Source organism: Acomys minous, assembly GCF_964271855.1.
Source record: "Acomys minous genome assembly, chromosome: 11".
NCBI classification, from domain to species: domain Eukaryota; kingdom Metazoa; phylum Chordata; class Mammalia; order Rodentia; family Muridae; genus Acomys; species Acomys minous.
The window spans coordinates 53,425,224-53,437,523 of NC_140492.1; the positions used below are offsets into that span (position 1 = coordinate 53,425,224).

General features: G+C 48.1%; 1 protein-coding gene across 1 annotated transcript in view; it reads left to right on the forward strand.

The window, feature by feature from the left end:
• The first annotated feature begins 1,207 nt into the window (after positions 1-1,207).
• Positions 1,208-12,300, forward strand: part of ARHGAP31 (Rho GTPase activating protein 31) — a 117,871-nt gene continuing 106,778 nt past the window's right edge. The window contains exon 1 of the mRNA XM_084801293.1: positions 1,208-1,960. Within this exon, the coding sequence (XP_084657419.1) occupies positions 1,861-1,960 (100 nt within the window). The 5' untranslated portion in view covers positions 1,208-1,860. The remainder of the gene's footprint in view (positions 1,961-12,300) is intronic.

The following is a 12,300-nucleotide window of genomic DNA, read 5'->3' on the forward strand; positions in this document are numbered from 1 at the left end:
TGGAGGGTGTCTCATCAAGATGGCTGAGCCAGTGGTGGTGTCTCTGAGGGAGACAGGAAAGTGGAAGTAAGGAGAACCTGGGGACTGGGCACAGACTCTAGATGTTCCAGAGGCCAGGCAGGTGCAAAGGCTAGAAGACAGGCAGAGGGAACTCCGAACTAGAAGGCTCATCTCTAAACAGGGTTGTCGTGCCGTAACGCCTGCAGTCTTTGCTATGTGAGAACACACTTGTGGTATAACCAGAGACAACAGAAATCCAGACTTCTTAAAGAGAAGTATCTTAATTCTGTAATACTGACTAATGTATTTATTTATTTATCTATTTTAAGAATGATATGTCTCAAGCAAAACACATCTGTAGGCCAGATTTAGTAGGCTAGCTATCAGGTTCTATCCGGACATAGAGAAAAGATCAGAGTTCAAAGTTTATAAACTGTCATGATGAAACATAAGTGACTTTAAGGGGACTCAGTAACTAATATACTACATGTAGTGCTTTTGCCAGCTATACGAATACCCCTACCCTTCCAGCCTATATATGGTTTTGAGTGTACACAGGAAGTTTAATCTAATCTCAGAATTGTTAAGGCACAAGACTTTGAGTGCTCTCTGTGTGCTGAGTACACAGAAGTCAAGGAATTCCAACTAAGAGAAAGAAAAACATGCCCTCCTGAAAGCATATGCCTCAAGTTTTAAAAAAAACAACCTGGGAGACTGCTCTCTGCATGATGGCAAAATGTCAGAGGCCCCTTAAAACTTGGGTTCTCCGCTGAGAAGATCTCTTGTATTTAGCAAGGTCGGTGTGTGTGTGTGTGTGTGTGTCTGAACTTGAATTTGTAACTAGAAATATAACTTCCTGGGCAGTGGTTACAAAGCTGCACCTCTCTCGCCCCGAGGGTATCCTAACCTCAGCGTGGGAGAGGAGACGTCTGGGCTTCAGGGACCGCAGAGCCTGGCAAGGAGAGATGGGAGTGGCCAACGTAAAGGCTCTACAGCGGGCCAGGCTTCTGGAATCCCGGTCTTTGTTACTGACACTACACTTGTAAGTGTTTGCAGAGGAGAAAGGCAGGCACTGAAATAGAAAGTGTCAGGACTGGGATGACAAGGTGGATAACTTCGTGAGCACCCATCCCGCGCCCTCCCTGCAGAGTCCGGCGCCGCCTTCTGCGCTGTGCAAAGAGCCAAAGAGCCGGGCTGGTGGCAGGAAGCAGGCGGGCTGCCGCGGGTCCTCGCGTTGTCGATTTCCTCCGGGGCGGCCCTGGGCGATCTCTGGACTCGCAGACCCGCCTTGGGAGAGCGCAATCTCTCCCCAGGCCCGCCAGCTCAACCCACCCACTTACTTCCTTCGACTGCGCGAACACACACGAACACACACACACACACACACACACACACACACACACACACACACACACACACAGCTGCCAAAAATTTCCAACCTCCGCCCCCCTCCCGAGCTGACTTCCTTCCAGCGCTTCCTGAGCTGGACGATCCTGGGATTTGTAAGACAGGAAAAAAGGGACGGCGCGAGGGCGGGCAAGGGGACGGGATGCTTGCTGTTCGCAGTCCCCCAGCGGTCTGAAAGCAAAGCGCGGGCCTAGGGCGGAGCACACTCACAGCCCCGGGGCGGTCCCCTAGCCGCCGCGCCCCGGCTTCGGCTCCTCGCAAGGCTCAACGGAGAAGCGCGGGGAGACACGGCGGGAGCTAGACTTAGGAGCTGACACCCGCCCGGGGCGGTGTACGGCCGGATCTGCGCGCCCATGCCGACCCTCGGCGCCGTTCTACCCTAGTGACCCGACCCCAAAATCCTCAGCGGAGCAGAGCGCAAAGGCGGAGGGACAGCCTCTGTGGGACTAACTCATGAAGAACAAGGGTGCCAAGCAGAAGGTGAAACGAAAGGGAGCCGCCAGTGCTTTTGGATGTGACCTGACGGAGTATCTGGAAAGCTCGGGACAGGATGGTAATGTACCCCCTCCCCCCTTTTTTTTGTTTAAGAGCGATGGATTCTCTTGGGGTGTATTGGATGCAGTTCACAAGTTAATGTGTTCCAGGCTCGTGCGCTCACTGTAGTTTAAAAGGAAAAAAAGAAAAGGAAAAAGTACACGGTCCTTAACCACAACGCCTCCACCCCGACGTGTAGGAGCTATGTCAGTCCTTCCGACGTGTCACAGGAGCCGTTGATGATCAGTGATGCAGCTGTGGCGTTAACTGGACATTCCTGGGGTTAAAATCCAGGGGGCTCTGACCTTAAACTTGGGGTGTTGGAAGGGAAAGATGGGGGGGTGTGATTGACTTGTAGAATTGTCATCAGTAGGTTTCTCTGGATGTACCGCTGTGACCATCTTAAACGTCTTTCCTGTACTGTAGGGTTTGACTCGCTTACATCCTTTTTTATTAAAGCGGTAGGAGGTAGTGTGGTTGGGGGTGGGGTGGGGAATCCTGGCTGGGGGAGTAGTTGCACAAACATTTTCTGTATTTCTGAGTTGATGCCAAATATATAGTACCTCCTCTGGCTCCCACCCCACCCGTGCCGCGCCGCCGCCCTCGCCCCCGCCCCCGCCAGACCCTTTACTTCTTCTTGGCTTTCAGACTAGCATTTGGTGTGTCATGTAAGGAGTGTGTTGTTAAAAGGTCAGAGGGCCTCAGCTTTAAAATAGTTTAGGATGCAGAAGAGAAAAGAAGGGTGTTTCCGTTTTCCAAGTCAGCTTGGAAAAAGAAAAGGGAGCCAGCAGAGGCAGTTTAAACATTTGTTGAATGAGGGAGAATAAAAACAATTTGTAACACCATCAGAGGGCAAAAGTTTTTAATATAGGAAAGTTGGGGAAAATTGAGCATTAAATGACTCCTCTTGTAAAGCTGACTGGCTCTGCACTTAGCCGTGACCAAAAGAAGCTTCTTTTGGAAGCCTCAGAGAAAGAGCCTACTACACGTATGTATCAGTATACATAGACAGGTACAACAAAAGGAAAGTTAAGGCCATGTAACTGCTCAGAAGAATTCTGCCTCCAGAAAAACTCCCCCCAAAACAACTCGGTTTGTCCATATCAAGTATGCATCCCAGAAACACTGCACTGCTTTTGTTTCACTTCCCATTTTTTGAAGACTCAGCACCCCTAGTAATTTGCAGTGGTGTGATATTCCTGTGGTATTCGGGAGTCTAGAGTCTGCTGTGTCATTAGGACAAATGGCTTAGTATTTTAGAGCTTGGGGGAACCGCTGGTTTCAAAACCCACTCTGAAACTGAGGCATAACTGAAGTCAATTCATTTCATTCTCAACAACAATCTGGAAAGGTCCTTTTGAAATAAAATCACTTGGACTGATTTTTTTTTCTTTTTTTGAACTTGACAGAATACAAAGTACACATCTTAACCACTATGGTTAAGAACGAAATGTTTGTCTCTGCTTGTTTTTGCAGGGGTCCTTGTGTTAACTCATAGGTGTTGTTCTGAGACACACACACACACACACACACACACACACACACCCCTACACACACAAGCTGGGAGAGTTGTGTAAGGGGCTTGCTAGCCACTCCCTATACTTATGAAGTCATAGGTTGAGAAAGAACCTAAAAACCCCTAGGGCTCTGGGAGAGAACTTCAGAAGTGCCCTCAGGCAGCTCCTCTTTCAAACCTGTTTTGTCTTTTGGACTTGCGTGCGTTCCGCGTTGGAAAGGAGGAAGGGAACTGATGTTCAGTAGAAAAAGTAGAGTGCTGGTACCCCATGGTTCCCATCCTGCCAGGGACAGGAGCAAGTTCTGAGCAGAGACTCGTCTCCATAGAGACACAAGGCTCATCCATCACCGAGGATAGAGAGGGCCCAGACCTATTTCTGGCTCCTGTGTATAAGTCAACATTCTCTTTTAATGATCCCCACCCCCAGGTTGAAAGCTAACAGCCCTGCCACAGGTCCGTAATGTTTTAAGACTGGACACACCTGAATAGACTTCGGTTTTGGAATGAAAGGCAGCTGGCACCACCCTTGATCCCCACACTGTCATTGTACAATGGGCAAATCAACCATGTATAATAAGCAGTTTATATAAATGAGACTAAATAGAATTTCTGCCCCCACATAGCCAATGTTCATTGCTTTCCTCTCTCTCTCTCTCTCTCTCTCTCTCTCTCTCTCTCTCTCTCTGTGTGTGTGTGTGTGTGTGTGTGTGTGTGTGTGTTGATGATGATGGTGATGACGATGATGACGGAACTAATACATGGGTTTCTCCAAAACAATGTAGGGGCATGTATTAGTTCATAGACAAGGCCCAGACTCTGTTCCAGGTGACAAAAGGCTGAGGAAGGTACTTCCCTCTTTGCCCATGACCTTGCAAGGGCATCTCAGAATGTTGGAAGTGGGTAACCAGAAGCCAGGAGGCTGGAAAGGACCTTTAAAGAATCATGTCATGGTCATTGAACTTTGGGGTCAAAGGGCAGAGCACTAGACCTAGGTAGAAATGGATTTCACTTTGGGAGCACAAGAATAGAGGAAGAACAGAGATGTTTAAACAAACAAACAAACAAACAACAACAACAAAGGTTCTGTTTGCCACAAGGCACAAAGCCCCAAGCTAGAGTGGAGGAGGGCCAGTGCTGGTGAGCACTTGCTAAACTTGTGCCCTCTGGACATGGCTGGGGAAGCTGCAGCCCTGAGTGAGAGCTCTAGGGAGAAAGAGAGAGGCTGATCACAAGAGATGGCTGTGAGCTGCTTCTCTAATTCGCCAAGCCTAGCCTTGCTACCTCGGATTGGACAAATCAGACAAAATGTACAAGTGACATTTTTTCCCCCAGCCTGGAGTCAATATTAGTCATGGCCAACTATCAGGCTTAATCTTTGGGAAGCTGATGGAAGCTGAGCTGCCTTTTCTTAGCAACCGCACACATGCACGATGAAGACACAGCTTCTTAGGCAGCCACACAGATGCCAGGTTCAGACCCTGCGGTGACCATCCCCGCGGCAACACAGAAGCCTCATGTGACAACGTCTCACTTCTCCCTTCAACCCCCCAGTCTTGTGGATCAAACTTGGGGTTGGGGGGGTCCCCCAAAGATAGCCAAGTGCTCTAACTTTGAGCTACATCCCAACCTACTTTTCCCTTCTTGGGGCCACTTTTCTCTAACCTGATGAGACCACCACAGCAGGCCATAAACTGCCCGCTGGGGTTCTTTCACTTACTCACCAACAGAGTGACTGCTACCCTGTCTGAGGGTCTCCCCTGGGAACTGGCTGACACTCTCTTCCTGTCTGGGATCTCTTCCCTCCTGCTGATATAAGGAGTCTATTTTTCCCTTTCTCCTTGTTGATCTCTGGATGTGAAGCTCTTTTCCTCCAGCTGGGGGAAAAAAAAAAGCACATTAGATTATTGTCACCCGTGGCTCCGGGGTGTGCGTGAAGTCCAGAGACATGTCCTCGTGGTCACTTCCTATCTCTCCCTCACTAGTCACGTCTTTCTGTGTCTTCTAGCAGAGTGTGGGGATGGTGGGAGCAGGGGTCAGGGGGACAGGTAAGAGGTGCTGGGAGGGAAACTGGCTTGTCCTCTGGGCTGGCCACACTTTGAGAGCTCCCTTGCCTTTCTGAGCCATCAACTGCTTGTTTTACCCACTTCTTGGTGAAAAGTGACGCCTATCTGACCTGGTGCCTTCATGGCACTCAAATGAGGGTGACAGGCTTCAACCACCTGGAAAGCTTTTTTAAAATGTTGGTGCCACTGCACATGGTAGCACATACCTAAAGTCCCAGCACTTGGGACGTTGAGGCAGGAGGATCAAGAGTTTGAGGCTAGCCTGGGCTACATGGCCAGATCCTCTCTTCGTCTCTTAAAGGAAAAAAAAAAAAGTCAACAGAAGGCCTCATCTCAGATCAACTAAATCAAATTTCTCCCAGGTTGTTTTGGTATATAGACAGGGTACAGAGCCAGTACCTACATGTAGCCCATCATTTGTAGGGCATGGGCCTTTTTTTTTTTTTTTTTTTTTTGAATAAGTAGAGTCCTATCTGAATGCTTCATAGAAAGTATGTGCCTTTTAATTGCTTAAGTTTTTTTTTTCTCCTCCTTACCAGGCTGAAAACATGTATATTAATATAAAACAAAAATTTATAAGTATAACATATATATATAGTTTGAGAGATGACAGAAGGTTCATAAACAAATCACTGATCAAGGCAAAAATAAACAAGTCCCAGGGTTCCAAAGGACAAGGGTGAGCGGTGGGAACGACACTTGTCGCTTCGTTTCATTTTATTTCTGAAGCTAAGTACTTCCCTCACTACGTTTGTTCATTTCCTTTATTTATGAGCTCAATAAACAAAACTCGGTTCCAGCCGTGTTTTGGATGCAGTGGGAAAGGAAGATGGGCTCCGGCTATAAGAGCTGCGTAGTCTCAGGGATGTGAACCAACCTTCGGACCCCAGATGACTTTGAAGTCAGCCGCTGAGACTACAGAGGCAGTTGTAGGAGGAAAATGTGGAAGCTTTGGTCTCCCGCTAAACAGACAAGATACTGTACAGACATAAACAGAGCAAGGTCACAGCAAAGACGGCAAGTGCGTTCTGTTGTGGTCCTGATGCGACTCAGATGAGCTCGGGAGACAGGGGAAGAGATTGGGAGGGTTGGGCCCAAGAGGAGAGGACGGAGGGGACTACGATCGGGATGTAAAGTGAATAAATAAATTAACTAAATTTAAGAACAGATTTGGTGCTAAGTGGAGGACAGGGGGGCAGCATCCTCTGCGGGCTCGTCATCCACACATGGTCCCTAGCTAATTCCTCACCAAGTGGGTCTCAAGCTATGGAAAGTTCTGCAAGTTTTCCCTAACTCTGCTGGGGGCCTCCACTAAGACTGCTGGAACTCTCCTGCCTAGAATCTCAACTTTGCTTGTTTCCAGAGTGATTCCTTCACCGGAGAGACTTGTGTCCTGCCACTGGGCCTCAGTTTTTCCTCTTGTGATATAGAGGTGATAGGACAGGTGAGAAAGCACATGGGTTAATATGGGTAAAGCACCTATATGAGGACACACACACATACACACACACACACACACACACACACACACACACACACACACGGTAGCCTGAGCCTGTCACCTTCACCATAGCCTGGACTACCACAACCACTGAGACTGAATGGAGGCTCTCATGAGGTGAGGGGATTCCTCAGTTACCCAGCAGGACCGGAAGTAGGGTTGCTTGCTGCTCACCACACTGGGAGAGAGTCCAGTTGATGCGGGGACTTCCTAGGTTTGCTGAGACGACAGGCCATCAGTGCACAGGGGCGGAGAAGCCAATCGTCAACCCGAAACAAAAGCACTTCAGAAGATCGGAGAGCCTAGCACTCAGGAGGTCTAGGCGCAAAGCTCTCAAGCTGGCGGCCAACTGGGGCTGTGCAGCATATTTTTTAAAAGATCAGAGGCAGACAGTTATTTCTGAGCCTTAGAAAAATGAGAGAGAAACCGGGTCTTAGTTGGGGAGAGTGAGAAGGCGGAGCAGCAACCTGAGGGGCTTTAGCATAGAGAGGCAGCCCCATCCGGGACTACAGGAGTGAAACTGGAAAAGGCGAGAGAAGGGGTAAAGACATTAAGCCACGAGAAAACTGCCTGGCCAACCCTGAGGCCCCGCTGGGACTACTTTGTTTCAGGGTATAACAAACAACCCACACAGAGAATGGAAACAGCTACTTCCTCCTACCACACGGCTCCCTTCTGCAAGCCCTTTCCTTGACTACAGGAACAGCCTTACCCTCACTTCTCACATGGCAGCCCCTCAGGCAGCCTCTCCAGTGCCTTCCAGCTTCCGGGAGCACCAGTGCCATTGCCTCTGAGGAAGCCCGCTCACTCCTTCCTCCCCTGCCTACCTGGAGCCAGGGAACTGTCTGCTGGTTATAGGGGAGCTTTGGGGTCACTCATAGACTGTACCAAAGGGAACAGACGGACAGAGAGCGCGCACATCCACATCGCATTCAAATAGAAACAAGTTCTCCTGCAGCATCCAGACAGCAGTGTTGGATGCCATTGTATATCACCCTTGGTTGTGGGTTCGAGGCCAGCCAGTGTTGTATAGGATTCACGGACCACCCCTGGAAGCGTTCTTGTTAGGGAAGGAAATACCGAGAATCCCACAGTTTGGTTGACTGAGACAGTTCTCAAGCGCTTGTTCAGACAGTTGGGATCTGATACAGTGGGTGGCTTCTGAGCAGTGGGTGGGACTGAAAGTTCCAAGACTCGGGCTGGGCGTGGGAACCTTTAACCACCACCCATTTTTGCCACTGGATACTGAAGCTAACGTTTCTGGAAGAATGTAGTGATAAAACCACCTGGCCAGGGCTTCCTGTTGCTCATTCCCTCCAGAACAGGCTGCCCACGCTGGGCCGCCTGTCCACTCTGGCTCAGGGGTCTCAGGATCCCACTTCCTTTTTGCGGTTCCTACAGGCTAGTCTTGAGGCCAGGAACATGGAATTAGTTATTTTCCCACATATTGTGCGCCACACATTTAAATCAAACCCAGCATCCTCCGGCCCCCCGCCCCGGCCCCCCCGCTCCTTCTCCCACTCTTCAAATTAATCTTATGAGTGCATGTGCCGACCAGTTCTCTTAAGTGTTTCTCCCAAGGCTCCAACACAAAGGCCATGCTTGAGTTGAACTGATCTTGGCGCCTCTCTCTCAAAAGGCTGGCCTCAAGTACTGTGTGAGGCAGGGTCACAGCCTGCTAGAACTCAAGGAGCCTGGACGGCCCCTGTTGAACTAATGTTCCCCTGGTTGGGACCTTAGATAAAGGTTAAAACAAAGAACTCTCCTCTGCTGGAAAAAGAAGGCTGGCAACAGCTTGTAGGAGAATGAATGATAGCAGTCCTTTGTGTGTGTGTCTGTGTGTGTGTGTGTGTGTGTGTTGTGGGGGGGGCGTTGTTTGTTCTTTGTTTCGTTGGGGTTTTTTGTTTGTTTGTTTCTTTCTTTTGTTGTTGTTGCTTTGGTTTGATTTGGTTTGGTTTGGTTTTTTTCTGAGATGGTTTCTGTGTGTACCCTTGGGGCCCTTGGCTGTCTGTCTTGGACTCGCTTTGCAGACCAGGCTGGCTTTGAACTCACAAAGATCTGCCTGTCTCTGCCTCCCAAGTGCTGGGATTAAAGGTGTGCATCATGACACTGAGAAAGAAGCAAGTTTTTATATAGAAAGACCAGAACATCAGGCTGCTAGTTAAAAGAGGTGTGTGGGGTGGAGTGGGGTGGGCGGTAAGGGAAGCTTTCTTGGAAAAAGAGAAGGGACTCAGTGTGAAGGCTGCCTTAAATTATTTACCACCATTATCCAGATTGGAAAGGCGAGATTTAAATCAGGCTCTATCAGACACCCAAGCACACTCTTAGTCTGGAATCATATCTTCCAGAAGAGAATAATTCGTAATTTCGCACTTAACCAATTTTGTCCCTCACAAAACCCAGAAAGATACTTTGTCTTTTGCTTTGCTTTTTCTCCCAGTCCAAACCAGAACTAGTCATAACAACTGGTGACTGAAAAGCGCTTTGTCCCCTACAAGTTGCTTTGGGCACATCTAAGAAAACTTTTTGTTTTTGAGAAAAACACATGGGCATGCTTGCATTCTCTCCCCCCCCCCCTCTCTCACACACACCCCTATCCACACCCACCAGTTTCAAGTCCTCCTAGGTCCCTCCTGACCCAGCGCAGCCACAAACCTCTTCCCTCTGGAAATACCCATGGCCATAGAATCAGAGGCCTTGTTTCCTTCTCTATTCTCCCCACTGATCTGAGCTGCTCCCAGCTCTGTGTATAGGCAGATGGCAAGCTCAGATGACGTAGTAGCTTGCGCCTATCTCTGTAAGCCTATGGTGGGCACATGATCGTTGGTTGGTATCTATCTAGGATCTATCGTGCTATCTAGGAAGTGGGTGTTGGAGCCCTTTTAGATATTTCACGGTAAGGATTCTACTCATATGCTGTAGTCTCAGGAAGCCAAGACTCTTTCATGGTCCTTGGGGTTCTGTGCTAGTCCCAAGCTTTGCATGGAACTCTGCAGAAACTGCCTTTCAACCACCTCACTCCCTGGTATGAAGCAATTGAGTTTCTAAGATCGAGTCTCGGGCACTTTTTGTTCTAGTTCAAGCTTGGCTAGTACATCAGGCTCTGGCGCCACACCCATGGCACGATGCTGGCCCAGAATTCCTTGGGAAGGGAGAAGGGTAATTGTTACTCATACCCCTGAAAAGCAACATATAGCAGCTCCTACTGTTGCTGATGCTAGAACACAGCTGGAAATAGCTGGCACATAAATAAGTCAACAACGTTTGGAAAAGGCCACTGCAAAAACTCATGTGAATAGCTCTTTCCATGGAGTTTTATGATTTTACTATCTGTTTTGCTCTTTTAAAAAAAAAAAACAACTCTGTGTGTGTGTGTGTGTGTGTGTGTGTGTGTGTGTGAATGTACACACATGCAGGTGTGTAGGCAGGGAGTACTGAGTATGGAAGCCAGGACCTTGCATGCGCTAATCAAATACTGTAGCATTGACCTACACACTCAGCCTCATCTTCAGGTTTTTAATCAGAAACCTCCTTGGTGGGACTTTGAATGGAAGCAACAAAGTTACTTTGATAAAGCATGAGACACTGCTGCAGTGGTTCTCAACCTGTGGCTTGTGACCCTTTTAGGGGTTGAATGACCCTTTCACAGGGGTTGCCTAAGGCCATTGGAAGACACAGATATTTACATTATGGTTTATAACAGTAGCAAAATTACAGTTATAAAGTAGCAATGAAAATAATGTTATGGTTGGGGGTCATCACAACATGAGGAACGGTAGTAAAGGATGGTGGCTTTAGGAAGGCTGAGAACCACTGCACTATTGGATTTACAAAGATGTTCTCAAGTTGGTCTTGGCCTAGAGGTGATCAAAAGACAAACAGTCAAACAAACAAAAAACCCAACTTTCTAAAAAGTACAAAAAAGAACGAGGTGAGGCCTATAGATGGTGTACAAGCAGGGCATGCTAACACACGAGTCAGCTGACTGCCAGCCATCAGACAGAGGGTTATTTGTATCCTGAATTATTAAAACAAAACAAAACCAAAAAAGCAAGGATCATCTGACTGTGAGGAGCAGCAGAGGCTGGAGGTTAAAGGTGGGAAACTCTGTGGCTTTGCCTGACACTTGGGATTAGTGACGGGCTCTGTGGCTTGGAGGAAACGTAAGCTCTGGAGAAGCAGCGAGGGCTGAGGAAGGCAGGAGAGGGAACGAACCCTGAGGTGAGCACACAGCAGCTGAAATGATTGGAATGGCCACTGGTTTGGCTCCCTGTGCCTGAATCTGTTTCTTGCCCAGACACAGAAAAATAAGGCATTTAACCCAAAGATAATGTTTGGGTTATCTGTATGTGTAGATATAGATATATTCACTGAGCATGTCCTGGTGGCACCTACTTATAATCTAGTTCTTAGGGTACTGAGGTAGAAAAGATTGTAGTTTTGAGGCCAGCCTGGACTGTATATTGAGTTTGATGGCAACAAGGAAGCCAGTCAGGGAAGGAGGAAGAGGAGGAAGGAAGAGGAAGAAGAGGAGGAGAACCAGAGAAGGAGGGGGAGGAAGAGGAGGAGGAGAAAGAAAAAGAAGAAGCAGAGGAAGAAGAAGAGGAGGAGGAGGAGGAGGAGGAGGAGGAGGAGGAAGAAGAAGAAGAAGAAGAAGAAGAAGAAGAAGAAGAAGTAGAAACAGAAGAAGAAGAAGAAGAAGAAGAAGAAACAGAAGAAGAAACAGAAGAAAAACAACTAAGACTTAAGGGGGGAAATGAAGGGATAAAGAAAAGAAAGAAGGAAAAAGCACAGCAGAAATACATAAAAGAGTCCTGAGGAGATAGCTCTGTCAGTAAAGTGCTTGCCATGCAAGCCTGAGGAGCTGGGTTTGATCCTCAGAACCCAAGTTGGGTTGTTGTTGTTGTTTTTAAAGCTAGTTGTGGCTGCACGTGGCTCCCCCTATGTCTTGTTGGCCAGCCAGCCTAGGCTGCTTGGCGAGCTCCAGGCAATTGACAGACCCTGTGCCAAAAAACAAGATGGACACCTGAAAAATAGCTCCTGAGATTATCACCTGCATTCCACATGGTACACACGCACGCACGCACGCACACACACACAGTGTACATGCACACATGCAAACATGCATACATGCTCAAAGAAAGGAAAGATACTGCCCACCCTGATTTTGTTTGCGTTTTTTTTTCTTTTTTTCTTTTTCTTTTTAAAGAAATTATTATTGTGTGTGCATGAGGAGGTCAGAAGACAACTTTGGGGAATTGTTTCTCTCCTTCCACCAT